This window comes from Saccopteryx bilineata, chromosome 3 (genome assembly GCF_036850765.1).
Source record: "Saccopteryx bilineata isolate mSacBil1 chromosome 3, mSacBil1_pri_phased_curated, whole genome shotgun sequence".
NCBI classification, from domain to species: domain Eukaryota; kingdom Metazoa; phylum Chordata; class Mammalia; order Chiroptera; family Emballonuridae; genus Saccopteryx; species Saccopteryx bilineata.
The window spans coordinates 306,965,489-306,981,186 of NC_089492.1; the positions used below are offsets into that span (position 1 = coordinate 306,965,489).

Here is a 15,698-nt window from a genome sequence, read left to right on the forward strand (position 1 = left end):
CAGAGAGAGGGATAGACAGGGACCAGGGACGGAGAGAAATGAGAAGCATCAATTATTAGTTTTTCATTGTGCGTTGCAACACCTTAGTTGTTCATTGATTGCTTTCTCATATGTGCCTTGACCGGGGGCCTTCAGCAGACCGAGTAACCCCTTGCTGGAGCCAGCGATCTTGGATTCAAGCTGGTGGGCTTTTCCTCAAACCAGATGAGCCTGCACTCAAGCTGGCGACCTCGGGGTCTTGAACCTGGGTCCTCTGCATCCCAGTCAGACGCTCTATCCACTGCTCCACTGCCTGGTCAGGTCATTCTTTTATTCTTTAAGCGAATTTTTTTAATTCTGCACCGTTCCCACTCAGGACCTGGAATTACTAGTCACGCTGGTTCGCCACACCCATCCACAATACATACCAATGTTAGCATGTAGTGGGTGCTCTGTAACTATAAATGAGGAGTTGAGATATTCCATCTCACAACAACCCTGACCCATAGGATTAATATTCCTGTTTTCCCTCAAGGGAATTGAGGCTCTGAGGAAGGAGGTATCCTGTCTAGTTTTAAACGGCTGGAATCCTGAAGTCAGTAGTCCCCAGTTCTCAACCACACAGCCCCCTCCATTTAAAAGAAAAAAAAGTGAAGGGAGAGGCTTGGAAGAAAATAAATAAAATTCTTTATTATATCCTAATCACACAGTACAAATGGAGATTAAATAAGAGCAAGGAGAAGGTGGGGGACCCCTTTTACCTTTGCCCCTAAAAATCCACACCCTGATCAATAAATACCCCTCCCCAGAGACCCTGAAGTCCCAGCCCCAAAACAGTCCAGGCTGAAGAATCTTGGGTTGAGCCCCTCACTTCATAGAGGAGGGAAACTGAGGCCCAGAGAAGTCAGTCACTCCGCAAGTTCGTGGCTCCTGGGGCCTGGTAGGTCTCTTCTTGACTCCCCTGAATACTCGTGGGTTAGCACTGGCGTACCTGGACTCACACCTGGACACGGTAGCCCCCAGCCCGCCTCCGGCAGAGCCTCCGCACACCCACCCAGTAGAGTGAGAGCATGAGCACCCAGTACCCCACGTAGGCGCCAGCCCCGGCGGCCAGGTGGTAGGCCTCCGCCGCCCTGGAGGGGCCGCTCCAATCGGCCCGGGCCTCCTGCACCACGCTGCGCACCAGGCCGCCCAGCAGCAACAGCGCCCAGAGGGCCAGGGGCAGCACGGGCACATAGTTGGCAGCCAGCTTCCTCCGGCCGGAGGTGCCCCAGCCACTCTGGTTCATAGTGGCCAGGGCCAGGAATTTGGCCGGCAGGAGGCCCCCCATGTAGAGGGGCGCGTAGAGTGAGAGCAGCAGCATGCGTGCGCAGCCCCGCAGCCAGGCCGCGAAGGCCGCCTTGGCCAGTGCCACGCCCTGCACACACAGCAGCACCCACAGCAGTGCCCATGGCCGGCCGGCGTAGAAGAGCCGCAGCACCGTGGCGGCCACGAAGAAGGGGAAGAGTCCCGAGACCACTGCCTCATAGGTCATCCACGCGTGGTGCCGGTGCCACCACAGCGCATTATAAAGCCACTCACGGAAGTATGATTTGGACCAGCGCGTCTGCTGGCTCAGCCAGCGCAAGAAGGACGACGGTGTCTCCGAGTAGCAGCGGGACCGGGAGGTGTACCTGGACGAGTGAGAGGGAAGGAAGGAGACATCAGCGTGGCTTTCCTTGGGGACAGGAATCTGGAGCCAGAAATGGCTACTGCCTGGGGCGAGTGGGCAACCTCTCTAAGCCTCCATGTTCTATACTGCTCACAAAAATTGGGGGATCAGGGAATGTGCAGATACTCCAGTACTTGCAGCCTTTTGTATAGTGCCTTTTCACCAATGAAATAAAAGCTGGTTTTGCATCTCATTTGCATAATCAAACAACTTTCTTTGACTTGTCCTTTGCTTTTCTGATGTTCTTAGGGAAAAAAAAATCAATCAGCCTGACCAGGTGGAGGTGCAGTGGATAGAGCATTGAATTGGGACATGGAGGAACCAGGTTTGAAACCCTGAGGTCGCTCTCTTGAGCGCAGGCTCATCTGGCTTTAGCATGGGCTCACCAGCTTGAGCCCAAGGTCACTGGCTTCAGCAAGGAAGCCACTGGGTCTGCTGCAGCCACCCCCCACCCCCACTCCCACCCCCAATCCCCCCACCCCCGTCAAGGCACATAAGAGAAAGCAATCAATGATTAACTAAGGTGCTGCAATGAAGAACTGATGCTTCTCATCTCCCTTCCTGTCTGTCTGTCCCTATCTGTCCCTCTCTCTCTCTGTCCCTGTCACACACACACACACACACACAAATCAAATGTTCCCTTTTTTATCACTTCATATTCATTTTGAAATACCTCCTAATTTTTGTGAACAGTATACTTAAAATAGGGTTAAGTCCTGGCCAGATAGTTTGGTTGGTTGCAGCATCATTCTGATGCACGGAGGTTGCCAGTTCAATCCTCAGGGCACATACAGGAACAGCTCCATGTTTCTGTCTGTCCCTCCCTTCCTCCCTCCCTCCCTCTCTCTCTCTCTCTCTCTCTCCAATATCAATAAATAAATTAAAATGGGGTTAATAATGGTTCCTGCCTAATTGTGAGGATTCAATGCCCAGTGCCTACAACCAGTATGTAGTACTTGCTCAATAAATGTTAGCTACTATATACAACTGTTTTTACAATGACTAATAGTACTATTATTGCCATTACTAATCTCATTACAGTCACTGACACTATTACTGTCACTAATCTATTACAAATACTCTTGCACTTACTGTTATTGGCAGGCCCTATGGTGAGGAACAAGCCAAGCATCGTTCCTACAGGGAATAGCCCATGTTACAGCTTCTCAACAGAACCATCAACATCCCTTCCTGTGGCCTTGGTAGACATCACTAATCAATCCCTACCAAGTTTCCAGCCACACCCACACACGTTTTATGAAATGTTATGAGGTGTCCACCAGCAGTCAGTCTGTTAGGAGGGGTCAAACTATTCTATCCCCTTGGGCATTACTTAACCATGTCCAGTCTCCTTCCCCTGTTTCACTTGGCATCCTCAGTGGCCTCCTGACTTAACCCCATTCCCCCTGCAGTCTGTACTCAAAACAGCTGCCAGCCTGACCAGGCAATGGCACAGTGGATAGAGTTTCAGCCTGGGGCACTGAGGACCCAGGTTCGAAACCCCAAAGTCGCTCGCTTGAGCGCAGGCTCATCCAGCTTTAGCATGGGCTCACCAGCTTGATTGCAGGGTCGCCAGCTTGAGCATGGGATCATAGGCATGACCTCATGGTCACTGGTTTGAACCCAAAGGTCGCTGGCTTAAAGCCCAAAGTCACTGGCTTGAGCAAGGGGTCACTGGCTCAGCTGGAGGTCCCCAGTCAAGGCACATATGAGAAAGCAGTCAATGAACAACTAAGGTGCCGTAATGAATTGATGCTTGTCATCTCTCCCCCTTCCTTATCTGTCTCTCTCGCTAAAAAATCAAATGAACAAAAAAACCCAGCTGCCAAAGGGGCCCTGTTGCAACAACATGTCACCCCTCTGCTGAAAACCCTCCCTCATTTTAGGTCAAAGTTCTTACATTGACCCTTCCCTGCTCCCCCGCTCACTCTGCCCTCCTCTCCTGACACCCTCTCCCTTGTTACTGCTCCATGGGCACCATTTTCAACCTCCATCCCTATCTTTCCTCTGGCACCCCATTTAGCATTTCATTCCTACCCTCTTTTTTTTTTTTTTTTTTTTTTTTTTTACAGAGGCAGAGAGTCAGAGAGAGGGATAGATAGGGACAGATAGACTGGAATGGAGAGAGATGAGAAGCATCAATCATCAATTTTTCATTGCGACACTTTAGTTGTTCATTGATTGCTTTCTCATATGTGCCTTGACCATGGGCCTTCAGCAGACATAGTAACCCCTTGCTCAAGTCAGGTAAGCCCACGCTCAAGCTGGCGAGCTCAGGGTCTCGAACCTGGGTCTTCCGCATTCCAGTCCAACGCTCTATCCACTGCGCCACCGCCTGGTCAGGCTCATTCCTACCCTTAAAGTTCCTATCCCCCCCTTCCTGGCTTTATCTCCATAGCATATATCATCACTACCGCACTGTATGTTCTACACTATTCTTATTTATTGTCTGTCTCCCCAGTCAATGTAAGCATGACGCTGTGTCTCTTTTGTTAGCTGCTGCATCCCCAGAGCTTAGAACGTTGTAGGCACTTACTATCTGTTGAGTGAGTGAATGCAGGGGTTTGGCTTACCCTGGGTTCTTTCTGACCCTTCCACTGGGACTAGCTTTGTAGAAATCACTTTCCCCTGAACTTCTGCTCTAGCCCATACTCCCCTGAGTCTCGTGGAATGACATCTCTTCTTCCTGAAGCACTTACTAGTTTAGGCACTCTCCTCCCCATCATTTAATTCTTCTCCCTTGCTCTCTCACGAGGTTAGAGCCTCTTCTCTCTGTCTCTTTCCATTCCTGCCTCACTGAGAGTACTTATGCTACCATGGTAACCTGTGCTCTCCACATAGAGCCATCCTACCCATCTCCTGTATCTTCTAGTTGGGACTCCCCATCCTCACTGTGCCTCACTTGGTACATTCCATTGAGTCACATGGTTGAATGCAAATGCTACCTCTGCCTCTTACAGTCTGTCTCTTCCTCTCTCTCTGTCACCATGGGAAGATCCATTGTCCTGCAAGTTATTTGGGGTTCGGCGAATTCCCAACACACACATGTACAAACACATGTTTGTTGGGATACTCTTTGGCCTCCATGCACACTTGACCACCTGCCCCCCCCCTCAACTTACTTGGTGGCATAGCCCATGCTGAGCATGCGGTTGGTGAGGTGCCTGTCATCCCCAAAGGTACAGTGGGTTCCCAGGAACTTCTGGTTGTACCAGGCCTCAAGAAACTGCTGCAACAGGTTGTTTCTGTAGAGACCTGGGTTGGAGTGGGTACAAGAGTGTCACCCTCTGCTGTTGCCAACACCGTCCCCACTCTGAGCTTAAACCCCAATTTGTCTCTAATTCCAACCCTGTTCTTAACCATTTCCATCCCATTCCCAGCCCTACTGCCAATCACAAGTCCATTCCCAATCCTGTTCTCAACCCCACATCCATCCCCAACTTGCCCCGATCCTGTCCCTGATCCAGATCAACTTTGACAGCAAACCCACACCAGCCCCACCCCCAATCCCAGATCTGTTCTCAGCCTTACCTACCCCTGCACTCTCGTTCTCATCCTCATTCAGAACCCATCTCCAACCCCAAACCTGGCCCTAACCATGACCTTCATTCCAAACCCATTTCATCCCCTTCCCCAAACCCTCCCTCAAGCCCAGTCCTCACCCACACACTTTCTTCAACCCATTCCCAACACCAAACACCATCCCCACCTCCAACTTCCTATCTTATCCCTGTCCCCAATTCCTGCCCCAGCCCCATCTTTGTCCACAATCTCAATCACATCCTCAACCTGTTCCAGCACCCCTTCACCCTGTCCACCCCACCCACATCCCTCCCAAGCCCAACTGCTGCTCACCTAGAGGACCGCTGATGCAGGACACACAGTGGAAGTAGCTCTGACAAGCCCGCTCCACATTGAAGGCTACCCAGTACCGCAGGCTGCTTAAGAAGCTGACCCAGGAGTCCAGGGGGTTAAGGATGCGCACATCCCCGCCAACAGCCCCGACACGGGGATCCTCATCCAGCACCCGTACCAACTCCAACAGTGCCAGAGGGTCCAGCCTCGTGTCTGAATCACAGACCTGTAGGGTTGACAGAGCCAGGATCAGGCTAGATCCCTGAAGAGAGCTGGCCCTTGAGGGGAGGGCACCAATGGGTGCAGAGCAGGGGACGCTCTGCAGCCAATTTGAGCATAGCCTTGAATTTTTAGTAATCTACAATGTCTAATCACATTTTAACCCCTACCCTCCCAAGACCATGCAAGACCTGTAACTTTCTTGGTTTTATTTAAGTTTAATTTTTTAATTTTTTATTTATTTTATTTTTGTATTTTTCTGAAGTGAGAAGCAGGGAGGCAGAGAGACAGATTCCTGCATGTGCCCCACCAGGATCCACCCGGCATGCCCACCAGGGGGCGATGCTCTGCCCATCTGGAGTGTTGCTCTGTTGCAACTGGAGACATTCTAGGACCTGAGGCAGAGGCCATGGAGCCATCCTCATCACCCTGCCAACTTTGCTCCAATGGAGCCTTGGCTGCAGGAGGGGAAGAGAGAGACAGAGAGGAAGGAAAGGGGAGGGGGAAGGGTGGAGAAGCAGATGGGCGCTTCTCCTGTGTGCCCTGGTCAGGAATCGAACCCGGGACTTCCACACGCTGCACTGACACTCTACTACAGAGCCAACAGTCCAGGGCCTAAATTTTTATTTTTAATGTATTGTGTTGCCATGGTTTCAAGTGTCCCACTCTATATAACAGCCTCTACCCACAGCATCGTGCCCCCCATGCCCCATACAAAGTGTCTTTCCACTCCCATCCCCCCTCTTTGCCCCACTCCTGCTACCTCTACCCTCTCTCCCTCTGGCTATTGCTACCCTGTTCTCTGCATCTATGTGTCATATATATAATATATATTTATTTTATTTTTTTATTTTTTGCTAATCCCTTCACTTTCTTTTATCCCATCCCCTCCTCCCCTTCCCTCTGACAGCTGTCCATCTGTTCCCTGTGTCCATGCCTCTGTTTCTATTTCGTTCCTCAGTTTATTGTGCTCATTAGATTCCACATATAAGTGAGATCTTTCTCTGCCTGGTCACTTTTTTTTAACCAATAGAATATGGCAAAAGTGATGGGATGTAACTCCCATGGTTATAGAACCTTACATGGCAATGATGAAAGGGTTTTGCAAAGTAATTGAAGTCCCTAATTTCTTGACTGTTAATTAATCAAAGGGTGGGCCCTGACCTAATCAGGTGAGCCCTATAAAAGTGGGTCTAGAAGTCCAAGACTTTCTGTTGCTCCTCTGGAAAAGGGAAACCACCGTGAGTTTAGGGCCACGGATATAAAGGAGTTCTTCTTCCCACAACTACGTAAGCTTGGCAGAGGCCGCCGTGCCTCAGATAAGACCCATAATTGCAGCCTGATGATATCCTGAACAGAGAATCTAGTTTAGCTCTGCCCAGACTCCTGACCCATGGAAACTATGAGATAATAAATGTGTTTTGTTTCAAGTTCCAAAATGTGTGATCATTTGTTATGCAGCAATAGAAAACTAACGCAACACATTAATGGGTGAATCGCTACACTGAATGAAGGAGTGAATGACTAATGTACAAATTAATCTATATTGAATAGATAGGTAAATGGATGGAAAAACGAACTAGAGAATAGCAACACTGAATGAAGAGAATGGAGGAATCTCTAAATTTAATGAATAAATGAACAAATAATCAGATGGATAGATGGATGCATGAATGAATGCGTGAAGGAAAGAATTTCTACACTGGATGCAGAAAGGAAGGCATCTCTATATTGGATGGATAAATAACGGAATCAATGATCTCTTATTGGATAAATGGATAAGTAAAGCATTTCTACGCTGAATTGATGAATAAAGAAAGGAAGGAAGAGGTTCGTTGTAATCTACACTGAACCAAGGCCCCAGGGAAGGGGGAGTCAGGTGTTAGGGCCACGGCTGTGGGAGACGCCTTCCACTCACCTGCACGTAGTCCACCGAGTCGCCGAGCGCCTTGAAGGCAGTGTACATAACCTCGCGCTTGCCGCCCCAGCGCTGCGCCACGCACACGCACCTGCGCGTCCTCACCAGCGCCTCCACCGCCAGCCGTCCAGGGTCCTCGGCCTCCACCTCCCGGTAGGCGCCCGCGCCCACCGCGCCCGCCGCCGCAGGTTCCCACGGCTGGTGGTAGTTGCCGTCCCACACGTAGGTGGCGGGGTCCTCGTCGGCGAAGATCTCGCGGAACATGTCGACCATGTAGAGGTCCTCGGGGCGGTTGCCGTCCACCACCATCAGGACGCGCAGCCGCGCGCGCGGGTACAGCAGGGCGCGGGCGGACGCCAGGCACTGGCGCAAGTACTCGGGGTCCTCCTGGTACGCCGAGATGGTCAGCGCCACGCTGCGCGCGGTGGCCGCGTCCAGGGGCCCCCGTGCGGCCGCCCGCCGCGCGGCCGCCGCCACCCGCCGGTGCTCCAGGTACGCGAACAGGCTCTGCGCCACCAGGTGCGCGGAGAGGAAGGCCCCGTAGAGACCGAAGGCCAGGAGGCCATAGCGATCGGAGGCCAGCGGCACGCCTGCAGCGTAGGCCCAGGTGATGAGGCCCAAAATGAGCAGCGCGAAGGCAATGGTCAGCGCCCTCCGGGCCAGGCCCGAGCAGTGGCGGGCAGAGGGGAGGGCCTTGGGCACATCCTGCTGAAAACAGAGGGGGAAGAACAGGGGGAAAGGGTCATTGCCGGAAGGGAAGACCTCCTGGCTTTTCCCCAAGCCAGTGGTAACATCCCCTTTTTGTAAAAGAAAATCCCGAGTATTGCATTATCTTCATTAGTTAAAATAATTGTTGCAAAGTTATCAAAGCTGAAAGCCCGCTTACATTGATGCTGATGCTTTTTTTTTTTTTTTTTTTTTTACAGAGACAGAGAGAGTCAGAAAGAGGGATAGACAGGGACAGACAGACAGGGACAGAGAGATGGGAAGCATCAATCATTAGTTTTTCGTTGCACATTGCGACACCTTAGTTGTTCATTGATTGCTTTCTCATATGTGCCTTGACCGCGGGTCTTCAGCAGACGGAGTAACCCCTTGCTCGAGCCAGCGACCTTGGGTTCAAGCTGGTGAGCTTTTGCTCAAACCAGATGAACCCGTGCTCAAGCTGGCGACCTCGAGGTCTTGAACCTGGGTCCTTGGCATCCCAGTCCGACGCTGTATCCATTGCGCCACCGCCTGGTCAGGCTAATGCATTTTTTTCCCACATTTTTAACAGCTCTTAAATTCATGAGGGTTACTCTCAGGGGAGTGACACAGTTTAATTAATAGGGATTCCCCCCTTTCTTGGTGGCACATAAAATAATGATTCACAATCACTAAAGGCCCCTTAGTGCTGAGACTAACTAATAATATACTGTACATTTAAGACAACAGTACAATATGGTAATGTGCCAGGGGCTGCTCTAAGTCTTTTTTAGGAACTAACTTATTTGGACCCTCAAAACAAGGACAATTATCAGCCCCATTTTACAAATGAGTCCCACAGGTGCAGCAACCTGCCCGTGGGCATGCCTGGAAAGCAGAGGAGCGGGGATTTGAACCGTGAGAATCCAGTCACTGACACACAACCTTATAGGTTTACTCCTCTTCTCTGGAGAGCCCTGCAGGACAAGGTAATGTCGACTGCCACCATATAGCTGGCAAAACCGAGGACGGGTGAGCTAGGACTGGGTTGGTCAAGGTCAGAAAGCTCATAGGTGGAGGTTTCCCTGACTTCCCAAAGGCATGGTCTCGTTCTCCTTCTTCACCAGCCCCGCCCCCACCTTCCCTGATAGGGCCAGGTGCCCAGTATGAGAGGCAGCAAGAGCCCAGAATCAGAGGGGAGGGGTGCACCTGTTTTATTGGCTGCAAAATGGGGGATTAGCCCGTTCCATGTGCCAAGCACTTCTCTAGGGTAGGTACTGTTACTCTCTCCTGCTACAGAGGAAAAAACTGAGGCACAGAGAGCCATATTCTCTTGCCCAAAGTCCCTGGGCAGCCTGGCTCCACTGTCCTCCTGTATGCTAAACTGCCTCCTATGTCACCAGTCCCCCACCTCGTGGGTTTATTATGACTTAAATGAACCATTAAGATATAGAGCTGTGCTGTCCAAACAGGACTCACCAACCATATGGAGCTTCTGAGCTCTTGAAATGAAGCCAGTATGACTAAGGAACTTAATTTTTCATTTTCTTTAATTTAAACTAATATAAATTTAAACAATGACCCTCAGTTTAGTTTTTGGAAAGCTCTTAAGTGTGCTTGGAACAAGTAGGATCTGTGATCTTTTTTCAGCTGTAAGTTTTACGAAATTGAAGTTTTTCCATTGAAAATATAGCATCTGTATCCGATGTGTTACATATCTGGATTTTGAAGCCTGAGTATGAAGAAAAGAAAGTAAAATATCTCATTTATATTTTTGTATTGATTACATACTAGATAATATTTTGATAGATGGCACACTATGTATCAGTGGCCCAATGCCTGCGCCTTTGTTACTGTGGCCCACAAGCTGACACTTATGTTTACGTTTTTAAATGGTTGGAAAAAGTCAAAAGAGGAATAATATTTTATGACACACGAAGATTATATGAAGTTCAAATTTCAGTGTCCTTATTTTGTGTGTGTGTGTGTGTGTGTGTGTGTGTGTGCGTCAGAGACAGAAAGAGAGAGAGAGGGACAGACGGACAGGAAGGAAGAGAAATGAGAAGCATCAATTCTTCATTGCAGCACCTTAGTTGTTCATTGATTGCTTTCTCATATGTGCCTTGACCTGGGGGCTACAGCAGAGCAAGTGACCCCTTGTTCAAGCCAGCGACCTTGGGCTCAAGCTGGTGAGCTTTGCTCAAACCAGATGAGCTCGCACTCAAGCTGGCAACCTTGGGGTTTCAAACCTGGATCCTCCATGTCCCAGTCTGACGCTCTATCCACTGTGCCACTGCCTGATCAGGCCAGATTCCAGTGTCCTTAAATCAAGTGTTGTTGGCACACACCATGCTTGTCTGTATATATTGTCCACGGCTGATTTCACACTAGACCAAAGTTTAGTTGCAAAGGAGTACGTATGGACAGTAAAGCCTCAAATAATAACTATCTGGCCGGTACAGACAAAGTTTGCCAACCCTTGATACATTGGGTTAATAAAATATATTACTAATGTCTGACCTGTGGTGATGCAGTGGATAAAGCGTCAGCCTGGAACGCTGAGGTCACAGGTTCGAAACCCTGGGCTTGTCCGGTTAAGGCACATATAGGAGTTGATGCTTCCTGTTCCTCCCCCACATTCTCTTTCTCTCTCTCTTTCTCTCCCCCTCTCTCTCGTCTCTCTCTAAAAATGAATAAGTAAAATCTAAAAAAAAAATACTAAAATTAATTTCACCTGTTTTGGGTTTTTTTACTTTTTTTTTTTTTTTTTTTTAGTGTAGCTAACTAGAAATCTTTAAATCATACATGTAGTTCACATTCTGTTTCTACAGGACAGGACTAAGGTGGAGCTCTTAGCCCGGTGCAAGTAATTGCTCAATATTGACAATTATTATTATTTCTTCTGGAATCCTCACACTCTGTCCCTTTGCCCCAAACGGAGCCCTGCCTGAGTTTCAGGGGGTGGCCAAATTCATGCTGGAAACCACCCAGATGAGTGGACGTCACAGGGCTTTAACCCCAACCAAACGCACGAAAACACACGTATTGGCCTTGGACACGCACCTCACGCATGTACTTGCACATGACAAGTGTTCACACAGAGTGTGCCCACATAGGAAAACACTCATGTCCTAGAACATGAACCGGATACCTGTTCTAAGGCAGAATTTAGTGATCCTGAGATCCCCCCACTCACAGCCACGCAGTGAACTTGGGGACATAGCTTCTCCACAGAAAGGAGATGCCCACCCACGAGTCTGGAACAACAGGACAGAAATACTGGTAACAGTGGAGTATGAACCATGAGAAATTGCTCTTTTTACAGATCAGGAGTGACCGAATATTGGCAATTTCATTTGGTTCAACTTAAATTGAACACAAGAAATTCAGACCCAAGTGTCAAGCAAATACCCCTCCCCATTTGTTCCCTCTCCTCCCTCCTTTTCAGCACACAGGCATTCACGGATTTATAGGAACATGAACATGGACATGTCACCTACAAAGAGGAGAGATGGCCACATGCGCACACAGACTGGACCCCACACTAGGCACAGACACACCTCAGCTCTTACATGAAATCTCTAACATCCGCGATTTCCCCACACACGAGGTCACACTCACACACACTCTCATGCACACACCTGTCTCATTGCTGTGAGTTCGGCTGGGCTCTCTCCTCTCCTGCTGCTCTCGGAGTTTCTCTGTGGCCAGAGAGCTTGGGGGGGTCATTTGAAGACCAGCGCGGGCGGGGGCGAGAAGAGAGGCTGACGTCAGGGCTGAGCTGGACTAGAGGCTCTGAGGTCACGGCCACCGGCAGCTCCACCCGCTTCCCGCCATTACTCCCCACCCCCTGGGCCCAGACGGGCGTCCCTTCCCAGTCCCCCACCTTCCCCACCCTCCCCTCTTCTCCTAGGTCTCCCCCATCACACCCCTCCCCTCTATTTTTCTCATCTCTCTCTTCTCCTCTACTCGGTGTTTCTCCCCATCTCTCTCTGTCCCCCTTCCTTTCTGTATTTCTCTTCATCCCTTTCTTTTTTTCCCACTGCTCTCTCCTCCCCACATCCCCAGCTCTCCTTGCCTCCCACCTTCTCACCCGGAACGGCAACCCCCACACACACAAACACACACACACTGTCCCTTCCCTGTAGCCCCAGAATCCGGTCTGGGTTGGGCCCCCCAGGGACTTGTCCCCGGGAACTGGCAGATTGAATGAAACGAACACACGTGCGTAGTTGTGGGTGTGACTGTGTATGTGCTGGCTGGTGAGGCACCGCTGGCTGCAGCTGGAGCGGTGAGTGAATGTCTGTCGGTTCAGCGCAAAACTGGCGGGTCTACGTGTGCGCGTGGACGTGCATATGGGCCAGGGGCTGGGGAGGAGCTGGGGCCCTCAGATTTGTCTCTCCAGGGGGTTGGGAGGTCATCTCAGAGTTGTTGGTCAGCTCCCCCTGGGAGTTGGCGGGGAAACTGAGTCAGCCTCAAGGTGGCACTGGAGGCGCTGGGGCATCTGAGTCCCCAGCCCTTCAGGACCAGAAGGCTCGGTGATAAATGTCATTGTGTTCATGCTCTTCTCTCCATGATTTAAAAAAATAAATTTCTATATCTAATTCTTCCTGTCTTCTCCTCTAACTATGAAATGATCATGTCTGTCTCCCTCCACAGCTGTCTCTCTCCCTGTGTCTGACATTGACTTTTTATCCCTGTACCTTCCCATCTCCTCCTCCTTTCTCTCTCTTTTAAAATTTTTATTGATTGATTGATTTTAGAGAAAGGAAGGAAGGGAGAGAGAGAGAGAGAAACAGAGAGAAAAAAGTATCATTTATTTGTTCTACTTTTTATGCATTCATTGGTTGATTCGTGTTTGTGCTCCGGTGGGACATCAAACCCACAAGCCTGGTATGTCAGGACAAGCTCTAAGCAGCTGAGTTACCTGGCCAGAGCTTCTCTCTCTGTGCGTCTCTGTTTCTCTGTCCATCTGTCTGTCTGGTTCACTTTCTCTGTGCATTCTGTCTGTTTTCTCCCTCTCTCTCTCCCTGCTTACTCTGGGTTTGTGTCTGTCTTACATTTCTGGCTCTCAGTCTCTCTGATGTTCTTATTCTGTGCTTTTCTTTCCAAGTGGCTCTCCCTGACTTTCTCATTTATTGTCTCTCTTTCTCTCTCCCCTTCAATTCCTCTGCCTTTGTCTCTCTCTATATATTTTTTTTCTTTTTCTTCTTCTTCTCTCTGGATAACTATCCCTATGTCTTTTTTTTTCTTCTGTGTCTCAGTTTTTGGTTCTCTCTGTTCTTCTCAGTGACTGCCTCTTTCTCCTTTCCCTGCCTTTATTTATCCTTCATTCTATCTATCTTGATCTCTATTCTCCCTCGGCCTCTCTGCATCTCTGTGTATCTCTTTCTGAGGCTCCATCTCTCTCTCCATCTCTCTCTCTCTCTCTCTCCCTCCCTCACTCACTCACTTTCACTGTTTCTCTCTGTTTTTCTGTCTCTAAGTCTTCCTTTCTGGAGCAATCCCCTGCAAGATGCCAAGCCCTCGCTCCCTGGGTTTCCCTGGAGAGGCAGAGTGTGCAGAGCCAGCACCAGGTTGGGCCTCTGCTGGAGCCTGGCTGTCAGGGGGAAGGAAGGAGGCCAGTTCTGGGCTCAAGCAAGGGGAACCACGCCCTCCCCGCCAGATCGAAGCAGGCCTGTGCTGACACACGGTTGCCAGGAGCCAGGGCCACCGCCTAGTGTCTGGCTGTATCAGGATGATGGGTCCTCCAGCGGGAGCTGAGCCCAGAGTAGAAGGGGAGGGTACTTCCTCTAATCCGGGGTGAGGCTGAGGGGCAGTCCAGGCTCCACTCAGAAGCTGGGCATTTGACTATCCAGCCCCCACCCCACCCTGCACGGGTGGAGCAGCTGTATAAAACCAGATGTTTCTAAAACCAGAGTGTGGATGAGGAAGGAGGAACCAGGACTGGAAACCCCAGTTGTGTCCTCTTCTAGGGTCTAGGAGTCCAGGCTCCCACCTCTCTTCCCTCAGACCTGGGAGTCCAGGTCCCTGGCCCCTCCTCCTCCCTCAGACCCAGGAGTCCAGGTTCCCAGAATTCTTTGCAGAAAGAGATGGCCAAGGCTAGGAGAAGACAGAGCTGGAAGACTTGGACAGAGGACACTGGGCCCTCCCACAGCAGGCAGGGACTGGTAGTGGTGGGACTACCTCCTTCTCCCCTCACTAACAGCCATCTCTCCCAGAACCCCCCATTCCAATGGGGCTGATCTCCAATCCCTGCTCTGGGTCCACACTGGCCCTCCCAAGATTTCAGTTATTGTCAGAAAACCTCAGTGTGGTTTATAGACCACCAGGACAGAAGAGAGAAGAGTGGGGAGGTGATAAGGCAGGCATGGGGAAAAGGCAGTGGGAAGAACATTTGTTCATTGTAGGGACATCTCTTGCACTGCTGGCTGGTGGGGCTCTCCCAGCTGGGCGATGCCGGGCACAGAGATGACTCAAGCCTGTGCTCAGCCCTTGAGAAGATGCCAGTCTGGTGGAGGGCCAGCTGTGTAAACAGAGGGCCACAGACCAGTTCGAGGATGCACCAACCCTGCCGGAGAGTCAGGGAGGGCTTCCTGGAGAAGGTGATGTGCTGGAGGAGTTTGCCGAGTAAGGGCAGGGATACGGGTAGGGGTTGAACGGTGGAGCAGAAAGGGCATCCAAGTCAAGGAATGTCCTGGCCAGTCAGGAAAGTGCAACCAGACTGATGTGGAGGCATGAAGGGTATGTGTGGGAGTAGCAAGGTCCACCCCCTGCAAGTTTTTGAATGCCAGATTCAGAAGCTAGAACATCATCCCAGGGGCACTGGGGAGCCATGGGAGGGCTGTGAGCAAGTAGGGGCAGCAGCAGCTCTGGCACCTGTGAGGGACAACACGGAATGGACAGCCCGGGGACATTGGACCAGGGTGTCTGGGTGGTGAGTCACAGCAGGGCTAGACTCTCTGGGCTAGAGTGAGCTCCGAGTCTGAGCCCAGAAGCTGTGGGACGGGAGGAGCCAGCGTGACACCGAGGAGCAAGGAGACACAAGACAGACGGCAGACATGGCGGCCGCCCCAGCCGTTCACTGGAGCTGTGCTAATTCCATCTGCACCATTTCAGGGACCTCCTTTATTGTCTTAATGACTACTTGCCTCAGGAGGAATTAGGGAGAGCAAGGAGCCCAGGGAAGTAACTTGAGGGTGTGTTTTGTTTTAAATGCTGAGTCCAGGCAAGTGATTTCTCTGCAGGGTGTCCTCCAGAGATACAATGCAGAGACTGAGAGACAGGAGAGAGAGAAAGGGAGGGAACGGAAGAGGGGTACTGGCTTACCAA

At 50.6% G+C, this 15,698-nt stretch overlaps 1 protein-coding gene across 1 annotated transcript; it reads right to left on the reverse strand.

Annotated features, from left to right (window-relative positions):
* Nucleotides 1–730: 730 nt before the first annotated feature.
* HAS1 (hyaluronan synthase 1) lies at nt 731–12,041 on the reverse strand. The gene is made up of 5 exons (XM_066265248.1): nt 12,008–12,041; nt 7,683–8,390; nt 5,546–5,771; nt 4,813–4,945; nt 731–1,652 (listed from the first exon to the last, which is right to left on the reverse strand). Exons 1-5 carry the CDS (start codon nt 12,014–12,016, stop codon nt 977–979), a joined length of 1,752 nt encoding a protein of 583 aa, XP_066121345.1. The 5' UTR covers nt 12,017–12,041; the 3' UTR covers nt 731–976.
* Nucleotides 12,042–15,698: the final 3,657 nt, after the last annotated feature.